We start from the raw sequence: 20,491 nt of genomic DNA, 5'->3' as shown, positions 1-20,491 counted from the left end.
TAACGGAGTATTAATAACTTCGATTCGTAAGTTCATTCTTTTCTTTTTTATTTTTATATTATTTTAATATTTTTTTATAGTTTAAAAACTTAATACTTAGTAAAGAGAATAAGATAAAAAAGAAGAGAAGGTAAATAAAGAGCTTCTAAAGCTTTATAAAGAGCTAGCCCGTCTTTAGTCGTTAATAGCTATTATTACTAATTATTTATCCCGTATCTAAAAAACTTAGAAACTAGTATATAAGCGTTAAACTAAGACCTTCCGTTAAGGAATATAAAAAGTAAATAAGTCTAATACTTTAAAATCTACGTTAAATATTTATAAATATAGAATAATTAAAAAGTTATAGTTTATATAGGTTCTTAATAATATAAACTAGTTTACTTTTAAAATTAGTAACGAGTTCGCATCCCTAAGCCCGTTAATACCGTCTTTTAATAGTCCTTAAAAAGTTATCGAAAGTTCTAAAGGTTTATAATAAGTTCCTATATATTTTCTTCGTATTTATAATTTTTTTATTTAATTAAAAATTCTCGTATCCTATTCTTAGCTCTATAGTTAATAATCTGTTTAACTTTGTATTTTAGTTCGTTTAGTTCTATAATAATATAATCTTCTATATATAAACCCTTAAGTACTAGTTTAAAAAATAAAATATAAAAGACTAGATAATACTTTATTATATCTAGGAGTTTTAGTTTATAATTAACTAGTAAGACTTTCTATATAATTTCGAAAGGTCTAAGTTTTTTATAATCTAATTTATTACTTAGTCGTTTTATTTTAAGATTATAGCGAAAGAGATAAGTACTATCCCCCTCTTTTAAAGTTAATCTTTTAATCCTTAATCTATCCGCGTTTTTCTTTATATATTAATATATAAATTCGAGGTCTAAAAATACTTTTTTTTAAAGTTCTCTAAGTTTTATTATATTTATTACGGCTTTTATAGCATATAGTCCTTATTATACTTCTCTATATATTATTAGCTAAAATCCGTAATTAAAATAGAACGGGGATTCTCTTATACTTTCGCTAACTATACTATTATATATAAATTATACTATTAATAATAATACTACCTAGTTATTCAGGTCGTAATATTAGGTCTCCCTTTTAAAGGTCTAATCCTATAGACCTATAAATAGGTGTTTATGGCCTAGGTTAGGGTCCGTTAAGTTTGTTTATTATAATATACTAATATAATATTAGGTCGTATTAAGAAACGTTCTTTAAAAAATACTATTTTAAAACTTTATTTAGTTTATAACGACGTGTTTAATTGTTTTGGTTTTAATAACGTTATACCTTATACTTGATATTTTTATATTAAGTGCCCGTACCGAATAGTTAATAGCGTAAAGACGTATTAAAGTTATAAAAACCTAAAACGTCCTTACGACGGTCTTATTATTATATTAAGTCGTAAGTGTATTGTTTTTACGACCTAATATACATAACCAAGACCAGGGCCTACCCTATAAGCTCATAGCGGCTATAGTACGACCATATATATATAAGTAAACAAAATATATACGTCACCCTAACGGAACGGAAGAACTATAAATTAAGTTATATAATAATAAAAAATAAGGAGATCCGTATACCAAAAATACGGATCCCGTCCTTTTATAATACGGAGCCCGTATATTTAAAATATAAAGCCCGTTAAGTAAATATACGGATAAAAAATATATTTAAAAACAAGACTTATATATAATATAGACTTAAGCCGGGCTCCAGGATAGACTTCCTATAGCTTCTTTAGCAATTAATTTAATATTAAATCTTATAATCGCTTTCAACTATTTTTACTAAGAATACCTTTTAATAAGACTACGATTCATCACCAAAGCCTTACCTACTTTACGACTTACAAACATAACTTTAGGGAAGCTATCTACGACTACAACACTGTTTACTTAGCCCTCGCAGCCTTAACTTCTATTAACATACTCACCACGACTAGCTGGCCGTAACAGGTTAGTAGGATTCTTAAAAAGTGAAACCCGTTTAATAGTAGTATATAGTTAATTTAGTCAGACTGTACAGTTAAATTATCTCTACTTATTGAAAAATGAACCTTGTGGGGTGGGGTCCGCCTCCAAGTCGAGCGTCTCTAATATTGTCCAGGTAGGCCTGTAGCCTATTGCAACGCAAGCCTTCTGTAGCTATCTGGGCCTGTAGTCACCTAAATTCTGATGCATCAAAATCATCAAATGTTGGGCTATCGGCAAGAGTATGCCGTGCTGAGTCGTTGAGCTCTCGTTTATAGGTAGTTAAGACTAGTGGGGTGGTGAACAGAGGCAATACATTTCGGGTTTCATGAAGTAGGTAGTCTGTCTTTTGTCAAGATCTGAACTCGATTGACGTGTAAAGTATGGTATATTCAGGTATCGTGGGTTTCGAAAGCTGCTCTCAAAAGGCTCAAGTTGGAGCAAGCTCTCACTTAGAATGGCCAGGATGTTCTCAAAGCCCGTCAGTATCACACGTAGATTTACCGGTCAAAACTTAGTTGTCACATTTTGGCGTATATTGACACGAAGAAATATGAAGAGTACATTCGACGACACTTGTCACCGCTCCCCCGAGACGATATGAGACCTGCACTCTCCCACCGGCTACCGAAGTGAGACACGGAGTATCTGTCATTCCATCGACTCTCAAAAAAACAGTGAGTTCTTGAGACTCGACCTTTCAGAAAGTGAATGACGCGTGCGCTACTTGGCATGAAGGACTCGGTGCGTGCCGAGAGTCCGCACCGAAGTGGGCGGTGTCGATCTGCGCCAGCCCGGGGCACTGATCCACCCGGTTCACGGCGCGCTTCTTCGTCTAAACTGGCATTCTGTGGCGAGGTGTTCATGCTGAAGCAAGCTCTTATTTAAGTTCTGTTCAATGTCTCCAGATGGTGTGTTCGTGAACAACCGCAGTCAGTTCCCACGATTTAAAAATACTGAAAGAGTTAAAGACGAACTTGCAACCCTTCATCACCTCATAGACGGCCAGTGCCCGAAGCCAATTTCTTTCCTCACTGGAGTATTTCCACATCCCTCCTACCTAACTACAGGCAGCCAGACTGCAAGCTCCAAGGAAATGGATTCCTTATTACCCACGACGATCCGAATGGATGCTTCGTTGTTGAACTGGCAACATCTGTCTTCAACAGCAAGCTTCTTAATACTTTCATCGCTGCTTTTGGGGATACTTTCCCAAGTCCTGAGTCGAAGACTCAAAGTACCAACGCCCCTATCTGAAGAGGTATCCGATATTCTTAATAGAAAACGGTCATACGGCACGAACGCCAGGAAGCTGCTCGACAAGTACTATGAGCGGGTGGGTTAAGATAATATCAATTAGGTCACAATGCATCTCACAGCTAACGCGATGTGCAGTTCAAGAGCAAGCCTTTCGGAATTGACACGATGGATGGTTTGTTTACTTACTCTTTTACAGAACTTTTCAATAGGATTCTGACTTTGTGTAGGCGTCAAAGTCGTCTTGCCCCTTGCAAGTGTTGACGAACTGAAAAGCCACCCGGCGTTGAGCTTCAAGGCCTCAATCGACAATGTAGGCAATGCCACTTTTCGAGAGTCAGACTGTGTGCTTAATTTACTTGCCAGGATGCGCTGGTTAACTACACTGGCATTGGAGGTGTAGATGCTTGGGGGGTACACCAGATCTTGGCAAAAATGAACCCCAGCTTGGGTTTGTTAAATCTTACTCAACTTTTGCAAGAACTCCGTGAAACTGACTCCGGGAATAGGTGCTTATGTCCCTGTCTTCCATGGAATGATCCAAGAACACCTTCCTAAGTTTCTTGGAGCTCCGACAGGTATGGCCGACGACCCCTTTGTGCACCACCTTGGATGCCTTTCCATCTTTATCTAACCAAGGTCGCTAATCCCTTTCCAGAATGGACTCCAGTGAAGCCACACCATCAGTTCTTTGAACTTGTCGCAATTTTGTCGGCAAGAATCATGCATAGCGATGAAGCAGCCCGAAACCCTGCGTGGGTCAAGCTTTCGATGTCGTTCGTCAACACTGCTATCGAATACGGCTCAGCCCTCAAACAGTGGCCGCCTTTTCTCCGCCCATTCGTCGCCTACTTCCTACCAGAGCGCTTGGAGAAGGAGAAACAGTGGGCTGAAGGGCGCGATATCGTCGCAAAATCCATGGCACGAAAGAATGCTCTGGGCGGTGCGCCTCTGGAGAACCCTCCGACGATGCTGGACCACTTGTCTAGCGGGGATCACGCAAACAAAGCCGGTGACTTGGACCTACAGCTCTTTCTGCAGATGACTCTGGCTGTGGCGAGTATTCACACAACCTCATCCACCATGGTCCAAGTTCTGTATGACCTTGCCGCATACCCCGAGTACACCGAAGAGCTTCGGAAGGAGGTTGTGGAGGTTTTGGAGAGTTCTGGTGGCATCTTTACCAAACAGTCACTTGGCGAGATGAAGAAACTCGACAGCTGGATGAAGGAGAGCCTGAGAATGAATGCCCCTGATCTGAGTAAGTCGCATCATCCTAAGAAACACAAGACAAATTCTCACAAGTTGAAAGCTACATTCCAGCGCATGGCGACGAAGCCTATGACTATGAAGGACGGAACTTATATCCCCGCCGGAACAAAAATGGAATTACCAACTAGCGCTATCAACTTTGACGCCTCTATCTATCCCGATCCGCATAAGTTCGATGGCGTGCGATCGTACCGTCAACGCCAAGAAGAAGGAACGGCACACAAGCACTCATTCGTCAGCGTCACACGTACGGAGCTTGGTTGGGGTTTCGGCAGGCATGCGTGCCCGGGCAGATTCCTTTCCGACGTCGAAATCAAGCTCATGTTTGCGGAATTTCTCTTGAATTATGAGATCAAGAACGTGGATGGTCAGCCACGGTCCAAGAACGTAGAATTCGGGGTGAACGTTCTACCTGATCCAGAACATCAGGTTCTAATTCGGGCACGCAAGGTCTAATATCGTAAACATGTTTTCTCATAACGCGGTCTAAACCTATTTATAGCCAGACCGTTAGCGTCCTGTTGGATTTCATCTGCATTAGAGCTCGGGATGGGATTATAATTTGTAAGGTAGGGTAATAGAATTGGAGTTGAGAGCTGTCAGATCAAAGAGACCCTTCTTTTACTTTCAAGCTCTTGAAGGTCATTGGGAATTGTGACCATTTTTATGCGCCAAACCATGTGCATCTCTCAATGATCGACAGGCTTCTAGGTTATAAAAGGTGTGCTATTACTCCAGGCCTTGTAGATGTTGTCTGAAGAATCTCTCCTGTCGCCGGAGAGCATACTTCGTCCTGCCTGAACAGTGATAGGCCCCAGGCATGTAGAGAAACTCAAAGTCCTTGTCTGCATCGTTCAAAGCGTTAACCAGTTGCAGAGTAGACGCGGGATCGACATTGTCATCCATCTCTGCAACGATCAGCATCAGCGCTCCCGTCAACTTGCTAGCATGGACCACATTGGATGAATCTTCATATGCCTTATCGACCGGATAGCCCATCCACTGCTCGCTCCACCAGATCTTGTCCATTCTGTTATCGTGACAACCACAATCGGCAACGGCTGCTCTGTAGAAGTCACCATGAAATAGAAGCGCTCCCACGGCATTTTGTCCGCCTGCTGATCCCCCAAAAATCCCAACTCGGTTTATGTCCATCCACGGCCGAGTTTCCGCTGCGGCTTTCATCCAGGCTATGCGATCAGGGAACCCAGCGTCCTTGAGATTCTTCCAACTTACGTCTTGAAATTTCTTTGATCGCCAATTCGTTCCCATGCCATCAATTTGAACAACAACATACCCCAGCTCTGCCCACTGTCGGCGCGAGCGCAGAGGGCTGAATTCCTTTGGTACATGAAATCCATGCGGGCCAGCGTAGACGGATTCTAGGATAGGGTACTTTTTCTTGGGATCGAAATCTGGCGGGCGAACGATGATGCCGTAGATCGACTCTTCACCGTCTCTTCCGGGGCAATTGAATCTCTCAGGGGCCACCCAGCCTTCTGATTTTAAACGGTGAGAATCTTCTTCGCTGCCTTCGAGATGTACGACCAGCGCTCCGTTTTCCATACTTCTTAGAGCGGTGCGTGGAGGCGAGTCCACTCGCGACCATGTGTCGAAAAAGTACTTGTGCCCCAGAGAGATAGTCCAGTTGTGTGTACCATCTCCGTCGGTCAGCACTTTGAACCCGGTGCCATCAAAGTTGATACGAGCCAAGTGCGTATGGTACGGATCTTGACCCGGGAATACTCCGCATGCTGAAAACCAGACCACTCTCGCCTCTTCGTCAAAATGAACGAATTCTTTGACATTCCATTTCCCTGTTGTCATCTGATTCTTCAGCTTTCCTGCTTGAAGGTCGAAGAGATACAAGTGGTTGAAACCGTCTCGCTCGCTAGCCCAGATAAACTCGTCGGTGTCTTTGATCACACGTCGATTGAGCTTCGTGGAGTAGTCGATGAATGTGTCGCTGCTCTCTTCGACGAGAGATCTAACGACACCGTCTGTATTGACCCCTATCACGCGTAAACGTTGGTGGCCACGCTCATTATATATGAAGCGATATTCCGAAGAATCATAACTCCAGCCAATGTTCCGCAGCTCGTAGGGGGTTTGAAACAGAGTAACATCCGTAGCGATCTCTTTCTTCGATCCTAGGTTGAACAATCGAGGGCGATCAATTCTGACACGATCCCCAGCCTTCAGGTAACGAATGCTCTTCACCTTTGGCTCAAGTTGATCGTTCGGAACAGAGTCGCGAAGATGCACTTTATGCTCTTCCTCCGGGACAAATTGCCAGGCGATGCAGAACTTCTTGTCTGGAGATATCCAGATGTTTGAATCATCGTATCGATTGTCATCGGCGCCATTGTCGGAAAGACGCACCTCATCCTGATCGTCATTTTGGTGCCAAAGGTCGAACGCCCGCACAAAGAGACGGGATGAGTTCTTCTCGCACGAGTCTGGGGGTTTTCTATTGCCATTTCCCTCTTTATCTTTGTCCTCTGAACCCAGAGGACTGAGCTCTTCCATAGTGTTCTCATCAATAACCACAGAAGAGGCAACTTCCTCAGGTGTGTCGTAGATTGCTCTGACAATCTCCGACTCGTCGACAAATTTCCAGACATGGCCGGCATACGTTCTTTGAGTGCTGCTCAGTCCACTGCCAACCCCTCCATAAAGCACTGGATTGCCTTGCCAGTCTATCCAGTATATCTTCAAATCTGCCTTGCTGTTGTTGACAAATGTAATACGGACGGAGTGGTTCGAGTGGACAGATGGATGCTCTTTGGAAAGAAATGGCGTCTTGGGTAGGTTGAGCGTGCCCTCCCACTCACTGAGGTTTTCTTCAGTATTATCGAACTGCCATTTCTTTCCCTCGTACATAAACCGAACGGATAGGGACTCGGTTTCAAGGTCGATCCATGTGAACGGCAGCTTGAAAGCATCGATTACCCCATCTTTCAGGTTGGTCTTCTCTTCAAGCGCTCTTGCTAGCTTGTGATGATCAAAAGCTGAGCGTCGCCGCTTCTCGACGGCATCAACGTGAATGAAGGCGAACCGACCGAATGGTAAGTTCTGGCGATACCAGAAGGTGTTGGCTTCAGTTATCCAGTGCGGAGAGACTCTCGCTTGTTGGATGTAATCATCTTCCATGGCGAACTCCTTGCTAAACCTCGCTAAAGCTGGGGAAAAATTTCGTAGTAGATCAAATGCTCGCCTGTTGATGGGGGTAGAGTAGGAGGGGTTTGCGCACCTCAGAAGGAAGTCAAGAGATGTAAGACTTTAGGCAACACTGGCTGATCATTGGTGTAATTGGAAACTGCACGAAGTAGCTGCAGGCGAAAAGTTGGGGTGTCAGCATATGCTGCAGTTGAACGGCTCCTTGGTGAGTCAGCATGGCATATGCAACAGTTGCTACACCGTATTACTCTCGGAAATAGAATAGGGAGGGATAGGGGAAAGTCGGACCGACGGGATGAACAGTTGAAAAGACAATTTAACACTCAAGAAAGAGACACCGTAGTATTCATTAATATCTACATTGACTCCTCCTCTGCGCTACCCAGTCAACATGACTTGCATCAAACGCTGTGCGCTCGAGAATGCCATTGTAGAGTAATTATTCGGCAAGATGTCTAATTTACTGCTTGAAGTTTGAGGAAGAGATGTAAATGGTATTATTGTAATTGAACCATTGTCAGAGATTTGATCTCGGGTGCAAATCTCTGGCCTCCAAGGATTGGACGCCCTTATGGTGATCAATCGGGATATAGCTAGAGACCAGACGACGTGAGGGATGGGAACCCCGCAATTGGCTGATAAATCTTCTTCAACGCGCAAGCTAGTTCCCCCAGGCATTGATACTCACTCGCGTACGATTTTCTGTATCCCCGATATCGTGGCCATGAGAATTCAACAGCATGTCGGAGGGGGCAGCTCATAGAAATCTTGCTGACTCTACTGTGGAGACGCCTGCGAAGCAACTCAAAGGTGCGTCGAACGCTCGCGCCCTCCTTCAGCCCGTCGCCTGTGCCCTGTGCTGATCAGAACCCCAGGCTGCGCCAACTGTGAGCGTCGTCGAATCCGGTGCGATCGCCGACGTCCCCAATGCGTCAAGTGTGACAAGAAGGGGCTGGCATGTCCTGGCTACGACCGCAGGCTTCGATGGGTGGAAGGGGTTGCCGCAAGGGGGCATCTGCGGGGCCAGACGATCCCCACGAGGCCATCTTCTGAAGATAAGACCGCATCCCGAGAAGATCACTCGAGAGCCGTCATCCCTGGAAGATTCGAGCTAGATGAAAGGAAAAACTCCGCCCTAACCGTTGCCATTCTGAATCCGTTGATCGTCCAAGCAGGTCGAGCTTGCGACCACCCCGACTCGATAAGGGTGTTCATGGACTATTATAGACGGAACTTAGCCGGTCTGATGGTATGGATGGACTCGGATGAGAACCATTACCGAACGCAAGTCGTTCCTCTCGCAGTAAATCAACCGGCAATCGGCTTCGCCATCATGGCCTTCGCGGTTCAACATGGCGCCATGGCATTTCCCGACGAGTCTATCGCGGAGGACGCTCGCGATAGGTGTTTGCATCTGATACAGACCCGTGCCCAGAACATGACGGCACGACTTATCGAGGGCGGTGATTTGGACAACCATGCCGACTTGGCCGATGCGGAATGGATGCTGGCCTCGATTCTCATTATGTGCAACTACGAGAATGCCCGCCGCCGCCTCCAAATCGCTGATGATCACAGACGCGCGGCTCGGACGATTGTCAACCTGTTCAAAAGTCAGAACTCTGTCCACAATCGAAATTTGTTTGCTTTCTTGCGAAATCAACTGGCTATCGACGATGTGCTGGCAGCTACAACTTCGTTCGACATACCCCTCATTCGAAATGCCGTCACACCGGCACCTGGTTCAGACAATCTCCTTTTTTCGAGGTACCTGACTTTCTTGCATCATGTCACTCTCGTATCGGCAGATGCCATAGAGTCTCATTCTTCAATTTCACGCCTACGCAGCGGCCTCACGATGCCTCTCATTCGGTCCGGGTTTGAGCAGGCCAGAGGCGCTACGTTGATGGCGGCCGGACGACTCGGATTGGCAGGCTCCAATATGTCTCGTGATTTCATCCGCTTAGTCGAGGTGTATCATAGTGCAGGACTGTTGTACTCACTGAGATGTCTTGACTATGCTGTCGAGCACGCCTCGGAGCGTGTCGTAGTCGTTGCCAGTCTGTTCGATCAACTTACCGGGTTCGAAGACCAAGCCGCCTTCATTCAGAATCTAGCCTGGCCGACCTTCATTGCCGGTACCGAATGTCATGGAAATCAGCATCGCCAAGAAATCACCGCAGGCTTACTGACGGCGATTCATGAGGGCACACGTTTCAGCTATTACTTGGACGCAGTGAACTTTCTCAAGGAGTTTTGGGCAGGAGACAATGACGACTGGCGTCCCCTCGCTCGCATGAGAGAAGCGATAGGGCAACGAGTCCTTGTAGTGTGAGCACTAACAGCACCGTTAGGGAAAAGAGAGGAACTTCATGCTACCAGACTCTACCAACTCAAACCGGAAACTACTAGAAATCGACCGTCTCTTTGTCTTCGACACCGAAGAGCACTCGCATTGGGTCCTGGTATTTCATGAACCCGACACCCGGCTCACACAGACCATACCCCAGAAGACGTTGCGCCTGGGGCTTCATCTTCTTCACCCGCTCAAAAGGCACCATGAGAAATTGGTTCTCTGCGGGGCGAAGTGTCGGCTGGCAGAGGAAGATTCCAACGGTCTCCCGATATTCATCCCTTGGAGAGTTAGCCAAGATTACTAACTGATCGCGGTGTACTCACGTGGTCACGTTTCCTCCGCCAGCGTGGTACAAGTTCCCCAGAAAGATCAAAGCATCGCCGGGTTCGAGTTCTGCTGGAACAGTTTCTTCATCGAGTGGACGACGTTCGGGGCCCCAGAGGTGTGAGCCCGGAATCACGACAGTCGCGCCGTTCGCTGCTGTTGTCTTTGTCAAAGCAGTGACGCAACCAATCATCACGGGCAATTTCTTGTCGTGAGGATGATAGTCACTGCAAAGTCCATGTTACGGAGGCTCTGTGTCAAGATATCAACTGGATAATGCTCACTTGTCATCACGGTGTAGTACCTGTTGCTTGCCTCCCGGATTCACCCGGAAGCCCACCGTCGAAGAGATGATGGGCTTCCCGCTCACAGTCTTCTGCTTATCGCCCCGCCAGAAAGTGTAAGACGAAGAGACCAGAGCATTCGCAACGTCGGTATAAATGCGGTTACATGCGAGTTCTACGCAGCCATCCGAGATACCCAGTAGGCCGGATGCTCTCTGCGTAGTTGCTGGGAACAAGCCGTATTTGTCTGGGATGTCCTCATCAAAGTAAGGCTTAAGGTCTCGCTTGATCTCTTCCGCGAGTTGGTGTTCGATCAACTTTTCTACTATGACGCCGCCGTCGCAGTTGATGATCTCGACGAGCTTCTCCGTTGTGGTTGATGGATCCGTTGCATCGCATCGTGTAATAGAGGGACGGGAAGGAGATGTATCGGAATTCGCCATTGGATAGGAGTCATTCTTTATTCGAGCTGTTGAGTAGATTCCACGACATGTCAGTAATCCGCGGGGTTCGGCAGGTCTGCTTTATAGGCGCGGTTACGGAAGTTAATCTAGTGAACGTATGCCCCTCTCACACTCTTGTTTGAGTAACACATGACGTTTCAATAGTAATCTCTCTAGTTATTGCCCGTCTTTAGTTTAGCTCATCAGAGAACAAACCTTGAAGCATGCGGTCCGCTACCTCCCCGTAACCACGCCCATATCAATTAAGCTCATCTCAGAGGAGAGCTTTTCGGCGTTGGCCATGTTAACCAAGAACCCCTGCCCTGTTAACTTTCTCAAAATAATGCCCTAATTCGGTTAGTGCACTTGCGCGATGATAAGGTTGCGGGACCACACTGGTGGATCGGTGGGGATAGATGAGACGGAAGGAACTTGGCCTGGATCGGGTCGCCCAGATCCGGTACCGGCTCGTGGTGACAAGTTTGGTTCCAACTTATGGTCATTGGTCCTGTGAAATCTTCAAGAGAGAGACCGTCATCCATTACTTGTAAAATCAACTAATCAACGAAGACGTTGTCGTGGGTTTCATGCTCGCGATATGATTCTATTATTTCTTGGTCGATCTTTGTCTTGAAAGTTCTAACCACCACGGAAAGCAGAAGTAAAAGGGAAGCAAGGCCATGCTATGTCATCATCATAAGAATCCACATTATAGATAAGAACCATCGTCCAAAACCCCTTAGTCAGACGAAACCGCAAACTTGCTCAGAGCCCTAAGTCTGCCTCCGTAGAAGTAAAGCAGCCAAATTCCAATGATGCCAATTGTGCTCAGTCCACCCAACAAACTCGTTCCGCGGGCGACACCCAAGTTCTGATACATGGGGCGGGCGAACAAGATGCTAGCGAAGGCGAAAGCAGAGCGGAAGAAGTCATTACCTGCAAAGAGACTGGCGGCATACTGTGGGTAGGACAGCGGGACGTAGACAAAGATGCACTGCATCACGACGAAGACAGTAGCGCCGTAGATGGTGATACCGATGGTCGGCGCGATCCAGTGGATGGCTGGGGATGCTGTCCAGGCGAAGATGAAGAGGCCGATGGTGGGGCCGAAGGAGGCGGGGAGAGCGGGCACAAGACGGTTCTCCTGGATCGGGAAGCCGAACTTCTTGATACGGGGCACCATGTAGAAGGCCAGGTAGGAGACGTAGACGGCGATGCCGAGAAGGCAGGCGACGAGGATGCAGAGGAAGACGAGGCCGATTTCGCCGATGGACATGCCGTAGTAGACTGGGTATACGAGGGGGAAGACCTCGAAGAAGGAGTAGTAGATGCCGTAGATGATGGCGGTGTAGACCTGGACGAAGAGGATGGCTGGGTCCTTGATTGTGATCTCGAGGGGTTTGATGAGGGCGTCAATGACGACGGCCGAGGTCTTGAGGTTGCGCTGGTCAATTTCGGACTGGGACATGAAGCGGTCGTTGCCCGTCAGCTTGCGAAGGCGCTCGGCGCGGCGGAGGAGGATGTTGGGCGTCGAGGTCTCGGGGAGGAAGAAGAACATGACGAGGAAGACGGGGGCGGCGGCCCAGAGGATCTCCCAGAGAGACCAGCGCCAGCCCATAGCGGGGACGGAGAAACCTGACAAGAGAGGTCCTAGAGCCGGACCGCAGTATGCTGCAGACACCTATTGAGAGAATTAGCATGACGATTTTGCGAGACAAGTATCAACAAGAGAACTTACCCAAGCAATGAGGGCGTAGGGAAGGTTGAGAAGACTGTACATATCTCCAAGAGATGCAGCGCCTGATGCCAAACACGGCGAGCCAAAGAGACCCTGCAGGAACCGGAGAACCATCAAGCCGGGGAAGTTGCTGGCCAAAGGTGCGGGAATGGACACGATCACGAACAGGAACATGGTGACGATGTAAATTGGGTTGCGTCCGATGCGGGGGATCTCAGAAAGCGGCGAGAAGAGGAGAGGACCAATACCATAGCCCAGGACGAAAAGGGCCAGACCCAGTGAGACCTCAGTCATGTCGACGCCGAACTCGTGGATGACGCCCTCGATGGAAGGCGTGTAAATTGCTGAAGACATATAGACGACAAAGGTGTAGATGCAGATGACGGCGGCGATGAGTCCGCGCTTCGCATTCGACCAGTTTTGCGGGTTCTCGGCGTCGTCGCTAAAGTACCAGTCGACCAAGATAGCGCCATCTTTTGTCTTTCTCGGTGCGATGGGGATGCTCTTGGTCTTTTGGATCTCGTGGATCTCGTCAACCTCCAGTCGGTCGGCCGTGTAGGGGACCGTCTCTTCTCGGCTCCGTGTCCGCTGGAGCGATGTGCCGTACGGCGCAGCGTCTTCGACTTCTTTCTGGGAGAGCTTGTTCTCTTCGTCGGCGGCGTGTGTCGACTCGGAGGACCGGGGAGATGCCCCGGCGTCGGCTGTGGTTGCTTCTGCCGGGCTGGGCTTCTCTGAGTTCAAGACGTCGAGCCATTGTTGCGGAAGCTGGAAGTCGGACTTCTCTTCCGGGTATTGAAGGAACTTATTCCGTGTGATGAAGCGGATGATTTGGCCCACAGGGGCATCTCGAATTAATTGCGCCATTGGAACGGCTAATGATGAAGTGGCTTGAGAATAATTGCTTCACAGAGTGGTGATGGCTTGTGATATCAGCGTACTTGTTGGGGGATCTGACTTGCGTCGGAAGTCGTTGAGATATCTTCACTTGATCGCGGTGTAAGACTTGAGAGATGAGTGTGAAATGAAAGGACATGAGACGATAATGACAACGACATCATGTCTTCTATTATACCGACCATGATCTCAAATTCTGTCAAGCAAACGATAGCGTTGACAACACTCAAAGACCAAAGAAGCGACATGACTACTAGCCTGATGACCGATCAGGGCCAAAATTTGGTCCGTCCACGGCATCGGGCTTACGAGCAATAACTACGATGCAGCGCGACTCTAGCACGTGTGGCATTATGAATCACAACCGGGCTTAAGTTTCTCGAATGCGCCGGAATGAGAAAGGCGCGAACCGCCCTGCTGGTGCAGATGGCTATCTCGTTTGAGAGAGAAGAGGGTGGGGGGCGCCCGCGGAAGCAGGCGTCGTAAATCTCTGTCTCTCCCTGGCCTGGGGCACGGTGAGATCTGAACGTGCGTGCCGTGTCACCAGGGTATTGGATTGTCCGTTCTCATGCGTCTGAACTGGGCACGTCCGTTGATTCTGCCGACCAAGGCTTCAAACTTGATAGGAGGAAACAGTACTAGGGCTGACATGACGTTGAGGGACAGCGAGATGGCGTGCAAAGAAAGGCGGGCTTTGGAATTAAGGGCTAGGATCAAGGAGATAGCGCCTGCAGACTGATCGCGAGGTATTCGTTGCTAGTGTCAGTCAGTTCCGTGGAAGCGAAGGGGGATAAGACGAGCTAGCAGCCAGTACTCGAGAGAATCACTAATCGGCGTCCGGCTTTTGGTCGATTTATCAGCGAGCTCCGGCACCCTTGAATGATCTCCGTCTATGCATCATCTGATTGGCTCCTCGACCAGAACCTTAACTATGGCTTGGGTCGAACTTTGAACTAAATGCCATCCCGCGGATGATTCAGCCACTGGGTGTCCACCATCCTATTGTTTGAGATGGCATATCTTCTTTCCGAGCCATAGCCTGACTTATTAATCGATGGCTTCTGCCAAGCCGTTGAAGAAAGCCTTTCAGTCGGCCGGTCACACAGCTTTGGGCAGGCTGTCAAATTAAATTCGTAATATCGGTACGCTGCCGAGTGGCTTGCGTCGACTGATGAGACAATGCAAGACCTTCGATGATGATGTAATGGACCGGCGGATGCTTCTTTGACACGTAGAAAGACGCTCGAATTTACAGCTATCGCTTCGATTGATGGCAAGAGACTGGCCAGGCAGGCTTGCATGCTGATTTGCAGACCGAATACAAACTGATGAAGTCAGATACATAGATAACCTCCGAAGCCACTCGGTGTGTTCCACGGTGGTCGGGATAAGGTTGCTTCGGTATAAGCTGACTATGAGTCACCCCGTGTGAGTACAGATGGCGTTCACGATTTGGTCGGCGATTGTAAGCTTCTGCAACGTAGAGTTTACTGGCTTGTGCCAAGGTGTAGTATACAGCCGCCGCGGTTGTATCCGGATACGGCACATCTTCTGTTGAAAGATGTCTATGCAAGTGCAGTTGGTAATACGAATCATACACGAACCTGCCATTTAAGATGGGAAGCGATATGTCATCTCGGGGTTCTCTTGGTCCAGCCCCGAACTTCTCTTGATCTCGTCGGCAACGGATGCCATCAGCTTCGATAAGCCCGACTGGACGTCCATATTCCGTCTCTCGGCCTGTTCGATCAACCACCACACGCGCACGTCCTGTGCGTCAAGAGACTTTCTGACGAGAGTGAGGAGAGTTTTCCTGTTTATCCAAAAACTGGACTGTTCTGGTTGCTGCCCTTCAATCAGCGCAGGAGCTTCGCCGAACAATCTCACACACTTGTACGCGAGGTCCAGCTCACCAGCCACGGCGTACTCATACACGACTCTCGCAAAGACATTGCGATCGCCTTTCAGGGCCAGCGCTGGGTTTTGTGCAACAAGAACCTTGAGAGTTTCTGTATCTTCGCACGATTGGAGGACGTAGCGAATGGTGACATGATTGGGGCTGGCCTCGGTATACTTATGCGCATTCTGGTAAATCTCCAGCGCCTTCGCGTAGCCGTGTGTTTCGACAGCGGCTTCAACCATGACGTTGAGCGCGGCAATGGGGACCTTGTAGTTGCGGACAAGCTCAGTAAGAGTCTTGAGAGCCGGGTCAATGCTGTCTGGCTCTTTCTTGATTCGCTGATAGATCGGACGGGTGCTGGCGTATGGAGCAACGGATATGGCCTTGAACATGATGCAGAGGACCCGCAATGCGCTCACAATATCTCCGACGCCGCCGTAGCATTCGATCAGCGCCTCGTAGTGATGCGCAACAAGTTTCCCACCTCTCTGTGTGACGAAACGCGCTGCTCCTGTGGCAAGCTGATAGTCGTGCTGCCTGGCAGCTGTGTTGATAATGTTCAGGAGGACGCCGTCCGAAAGCTGCTCCTTGTCCTTATCCAGCATCCTGCCCCATATGTATCGCGTGCCCTCGTAGTGATAGGCCTCGGAGCAATTGTCGAGCAGCGCATACCACAATGCAACGTCGGTCTCGCTATCAGAAGAGTGAACTTTGCTGTGCGCCAGCTTGACCGCCTCGTCTATAAACCCGTGTTGGGCGAGCGTGAAGACGAAGACATCGAAAACCCACGAAGCGATGGGTACCTGCTTGTGTATGAGGTTTTCTACTGCGTCGTAAGCAAGCTCAATCTGTCCGTCGCGGAGTAGCCCGAGGGCGACATGGGTCTGTCCTAAGGCGTCGACCTCGGTCCATGACTGCTTCATGGCTGCAAGGATCTCGTTCCGGAGAAGGTAGTCGGGGTGTATCGCGAGAGCCTAGAGTGGTCAGTACAGGCAACAGTTCAAGATGCCTTGAGGCAACGTACAGCCAATGCGGCATGGGAGATCGAAGGTGACGTTGTGAACTGCAGTCGCTTCATCTCCGCGAAAAGCTGTGCTAGAAATGCCGCCGATCCTTGGACATCGGCCGTAGCAACGATCAGGTCCTCGTAGAACTTTGGGGAGAGCTCAACACCTCTAGCCCGCACCAGATATGTAACGATTGTTGCGACCTTCTTGAAGCTCTTGGGCTGGCCCCGGAGGACCTCCAGGGCATCGAGGATGGCGGGCAGCGGGGCTGCTCGGAGCTGTTCGTTCACGGCAGGGAGATTATCGTCGACAGTTTCGGGGCCTTCTGTATGTCGAGCTGCGTCGGCGTCCACTGGCTCTTCGGGATCATAAGGCTTCAAATCCCCTTCTGCCTGCGGGGCTGAAGGTGTGGCGGTCGTGTATCTTCGGCATTGTGTGCGATTCGCGGGACGGCGGGCGGATGGGACGAGGTGTCTTCGCTGGCGCGTTGCGAGCGACGTTCTGGGAACAATTTGTGAATTGAGAAGCCTAGCCGCAGCTTGCGTATCAACAGAGGGGCAAAGGCAGCGCCATAAGCCGTCGAACACTACTCGAGACCCCGACATGGAGGTGGCAATGTAGCTGGGCACGGGAGATTAAGATTTTGAGAAGCTGCAGCTTGCACTTGACGAAGCTTCCCTCACCGAGATAATCCCGGTGCAAAGTGGATCACGTGACTCATTCGATGATGCGGTTTGCGATAGACGGCGAGCAACCACAAGTCTCAAATGCGATATTTGAAGGGACATAGCCTCTCATAGGTTTCCTTTCCTGCTTTTAAAACGTAAAATGATTATGTCGATTCGCATGCTTCCCATGCGGGCGGCAAGAGGCCGGCAACGCAATGCTGATCCAATGGCCTTGTAATTCCGAATGGCATCCGCATTCGGATTCCTTTTCGCGCAAGACGTCCAACATGAATGTCTGCAGCCTTCAGAGGACCGTATGTTCCTTCCATATGGTGCAGAGTAGCTGCTGGGAACCGTGCATCGACTGGGCTCGTCATGGTCGTGCCCGGGATATTATCATTGCCCACCGCCACCACGGTTGCCTCTTCCTCTGCCTCCACGGCCTTGGCCTCTGCCCCGACCTCTATCGCCACCACGGCCGCCGTGGTCTCCTCTCGATCCACCTCTGCCACCGCGGAATCCTCCTTGCTGGTTCTGTTGGTTCTCCTTCACGACGTCAATGATGTCGTCGGGGACTCGTAGGTATTTGATCTAGGGCTTCGTCAGTATGTTGCTTGTGTCTAGGACTTGAAAAATCGAAGAATTCGTACGTTGTTTCCTTTGACGTAAACTTCGGGTATCTTGACGAACTTGTCGCCTTCCTGTGTGCTCGTCAGTCGTCAGGCGCGGGGCATGGGGGCGATGCATCGACGCAGGCGGCGCGTACCGGACTCGTTTGAACAACCTCCTTCAATGTGAGGTTCATCCAGGTATCGCACATGACCAGGTGGCCATTAAGTGTTTCGCCGTTCTTCAGCTCGACGAGCATGGGGTGCCCTTGGGCGGCGTTCAAGAGACCGAGGGGTAACTGCGACAGATGCGTTAGCGAGCGCGCCTGGAGTTTGTTGCACCGAAAGGTAGCGAAACAGTCGCCGGACGTTGCATGCTCGAGGGAGCGCATGGAAACGTACCATTTTGTGATTTGGGCTCTGGAGCTTGCCGTGAGAGAGAAAGCTGAGCTGGAGCTCGATGCGGCCGGTTGACGATTATGCGACCATGGATATTTAAGTGGGTCGTATTCGGTGACGGCTCGGTGAGTAACCACCAGCGCCGGACACGGATGTTGCTGAGGAAAGGCACCTTGGGGCACATCGGCATGACGTACCTAGACAGCATCGAACAGAGTAAAGAAATAAATCACTGGTATGGACATGAATACCTGAGATACCCAGACCGTCAAGATTAATGGAATTTAGGAACTTGATTTTGAGAGCTGCAAGCTATCAACTGTACAGGCACGCAGGCAAGGGCCAACTGACTTTTCCTCTGATGCTTTAACCTTTACCGCTCTTAAATGTAGAATTGACAACACCTTGAGGAGGCTTCTGGCAGAGATGCAGCGCTTTTTCCAACCTCAAAAATACCAAGTTTGCCGAATGTCCAGGCTACAAAATAAGTGACAGCGCCTCGCAGACCAAAAGATTGACCAACGTGGGGCTCGAACCCACAACCCCAGATGACTACACGTCAGACGCGAAGTAGAAGTCTGATGCGCTACCATTGCGCCAGCCGGCCACAGTTGCTGACCAATTGCTGGTTGGGCAGGTTGACGGCGGCTGGCGAGGTCTAGCTTATGAAGGCTTTCTTGCATGCCAGGTGGATACGCTCTGGGTACTTTCGAGCAATTGCTGGTCCCAATGCTAGGAAGAATTTTAGAGGGGCCAAGAAAGTGTCGTTGAATTTGAATTCGCAACGTTATACACTAAACATCCGACAAGGTTTCGAGTGTGCATCAAGTCTTCTTCCCCTCACCAACTCTCCTTTCGATGCCAATTGTGGTCTGTGAAGAAGTTTTCAATACCTCCCTACCCCACATTTGCCTGCTGACGGCTTCCTAAGTAGGGAGGAGATGGGATTGACCTCTCTTTAAGCGATGTTCTTTCTTTCTCGCGGCCACCCGTAAGAAGGCAACTTTCCAAGTCCCAGCACAGCCTTGTAATCGGGGCAAGAGACTCGACTTTTACTCCACAGGATGCATGAATTCTGCAAATACTCTTAGGTTCCTGCAAGGTTCGACCTGCAGCACATCACAAGTTTGCGAAATCGGTTGCTTTTAGCTGGATAAATTTGAATCGCAACACAGATGTTTGTGTCACTGAAGACTTACACATGAAAGGAACAATAGCCAATGGTCCCAGCGGTAGTCAAATTTCACTCCTACCAGGCCTTTGTCACCCACATCTTGAATGCGACCGAAGAGTCGTAAAGCCAAGCAGTTTGGTTTGTTCGTAGCTGGTTCCAAACCAAAAGACTGAAGAGCTTGCTCCGTGATGGAATGCTCTAATGATCTACCAATGGAGAAGACATAATCTCTCAGTCACAGTGTCTATTTGAATCAATGGAAGTTGAATTCGTAGTCTCTTCCGAGTTCCGACTCTGTGTCAAGTCCATCTCCGCCCTGTTCCACTTTGTTGGCAATGAACAATCCCTGTTACTTGAATGCACTTGATTGATAGTTTCTCACTGTGTAAATTGTCTTGACTAAGGCAGAAAAGAAACAACTCGTGCGAACGTTCTGGATCTTTGCACATTGTGTGACTGTATGACTTACGCGCCATTATGCCGCCTGAGGCACTCGTTTGCTATGTCATTTCATGCTGTCTCTTCAGTTCGAGGCGGAGCCCCGATATATTGCTCTGAACCTCGAACTGGAACCACCTCCGAAAGAATGGTCTGCTCAATGAAGATAAGGTGGTGATCGTGGTTTGATTAGGCTAGCGGACCAAATGACGAAATCGCAAGACCCGATTGCGAAAGCACTTGACATTGTCGAAACAGCCATTTCGCTGACCTGGAGCCAAGCCGGTTGGTCGACCGATGGGCGGGCGCCGCCCGACGACCCACCAACGGTACCACCGAGCTACTGGGTCCCCGTGAACTAAGACCGCAACACGCTCAGACTTGATTCTCTGGGTACCTCATCTTTGGAAAAAGGGTCGTGCCGTTGTAGTCGCTCAAGTGTGGGAGTCGATAGTGGACTGCTGCGCCAGAGTTGAGGTAATTGACGCACGGCATAATATAAAAGCTACTTTGTGGTGTCTGTCAGCACACACCTCGATCTCAGAGCTGCTT

General features: G+C 48.9%; 7 protein-coding genes and 1 non-coding gene across 8 annotated transcripts; 2 read left to right on the top strand and 6 right to left on the bottom strand.

The window, feature by feature from the left end:
• Positions 1-3,123: 3,123 nt before the first annotated feature.
• On the top strand, positions 3,124-4,982 carry BDP55DRAFT_769662 (cytochrome P450; the record flags this gene model as incomplete). The annotated part of the gene is made up of 7 exons (XM_060581066.1): positions 3,124-3,333; positions 3,393-3,429; positions 3,485-3,567; positions 3,621-3,705; positions 3,764-3,832; positions 3,913-4,515; positions 4,567-4,982. The coding sequence occupies 7 exons, from the start codon at positions 3,124-3,126 to the stop codon at positions 4,980-4,982; spliced, it is 1,503 nt and encodes a 500-aa protein (XP_060428248.1).
• On the bottom strand, positions 4,959-7,810 carry BDP55DRAFT_668225 (Alpha/Beta hydrolase protein). The gene has a single exon (XM_060575219.1). The coding sequence runs from the start codon at positions 7,677-7,679 to the stop codon at positions 5,256-5,258; it is 2,424 nt and encodes an 807-aa protein (XP_060428247.1). The 5' UTR covers positions 7,680-7,810; the 3' UTR covers positions 4,959-5,255.
• A 636-nt stretch (positions 7,811-8,446) lies between these two features.
• Positions 8,447-10,041, top strand: BDP55DRAFT_694969 (putative Zn(II)2Cys6 transcription factor; the record flags this gene model as incomplete). Its single annotated transcript, XM_060577413.1, has 2 exons — positions 8,447-8,516; positions 8,582-10,041. 2 exons carry the CDS (start codon positions 8,447-8,449, stop codon positions 10,039-10,041), a joined length of 1,530 nt encoding a protein of 509 aa, XP_060428246.1.
• Positions 10,042-10,114: 73 nt separating this feature from the next.
• BDP55DRAFT_694968 (uncharacterized protein) lies at positions 10,115-11,113 on the bottom strand (the record flags this gene model as incomplete). Its single annotated transcript, XM_060577412.1, has 3 exons — positions 10,115-10,340; positions 10,386-10,613; positions 10,671-11,113. The coding sequence occupies 3 exons, from the start codon at positions 11,111-11,113 to the stop codon at positions 10,115-10,117; spliced, it is 897 nt and encodes a 298-aa protein (XP_060428245.1).
• Positions 11,114-11,852: 739 nt separating this feature from the next.
• On the bottom strand, positions 11,853-13,715 carry BDP55DRAFT_555051 (major facilitator superfamily transporter; the record flags this gene model as incomplete). Its single annotated transcript, XM_060569448.1, has 2 exons — positions 11,853-12,794; positions 12,852-13,715. 2 exons carry the CDS (start codon positions 13,713-13,715, stop codon positions 11,853-11,855), a joined length of 1,806 nt encoding a protein of 601 aa, XP_060428244.1.
• Positions 13,716-15,356: 1,641 nt separating this feature from the next.
• Positions 15,357-17,257, bottom strand: BDP55DRAFT_633438 (pentatricopeptide repeat domain-containing protein; the record flags this gene model as incomplete). Its single annotated transcript, XM_060572553.1, has 2 exons — positions 15,357-16,619; positions 16,670-17,257. 2 exons carry the CDS (start codon positions 17,255-17,257, stop codon positions 15,357-15,359), a joined length of 1,851 nt encoding a protein of 616 aa, XP_060428243.1.
• A 70-nt stretch (positions 17,258-17,327) lies between these two features.
• BDP55DRAFT_668209 (uncharacterized protein) lies at positions 17,328-18,419 on the bottom strand. Its single transcript, XM_060575218.1, has 4 exons — positions 18,331-18,419; positions 18,087-18,227; positions 17,971-18,021; positions 17,328-17,911 (listed from the first exon to the last, which is right to left on the bottom strand). Exons 1-4 carry the CDS (start codon positions 18,331-18,333, stop codon positions 17,717-17,719), a joined length of 390 nt encoding a protein of 129 aa, XP_060428242.1. The 5' UTR covers positions 18,334-18,419; the 3' UTR covers positions 17,328-17,716.
• A 423-nt stretch (positions 18,420-18,842) lies between these two features.
• On the bottom strand, positions 18,843-18,934 carry BDP55DRAFT_t208. The gene has a single exon. It is a non-coding gene; the product is annotated as a tRNA-Arg (tRNA).
• Between the last annotated feature and the right edge of the window lie 1,557 nt (positions 18,935-20,491).

Source organism: Colletotrichum godetiae, assembly GCF_030913485.1.
Source record: "Colletotrichum godetiae strain CBS 193.32 chromosome Unknown BDP55scaffold_27, whole genome shotgun sequence".
NCBI lineage: Eukaryota > Fungi > Ascomycota > Sordariomycetes > Glomerellales > Glomerellaceae > Colletotrichum > Colletotrichum godetiae.
This window is presented reverse-complemented; position numbering and strand designations above follow the sequence as displayed.

Bases quoted from the DNA above. Each gene is read 5' to 3' on its own strand.
- BDP55DRAFT_668209 (XM_060575218.1), bottom strand. The intron at 18,022-18,086 runs GTACGCGCCGCC...ACGAGCACACAG, and splicing joins AGGTTGTTCAAACGAGTCCG to GAAGGCGACAAGTTCGTCAA. The intron at 17,912-17,970 runs GTACGAATTCTT...ACGAAGCCCTAG, and splicing joins TTTACGTCAAAGGAAACAAC to ATCAAATACCTACGAGTCCC.
- BDP55DRAFT_668225 (XM_060575219.1), bottom strand. From the start codon at position 7,679: ATGGAAGATGATTACATCCAACAAGCGAGAGTCTCTCCGCACTGGATA.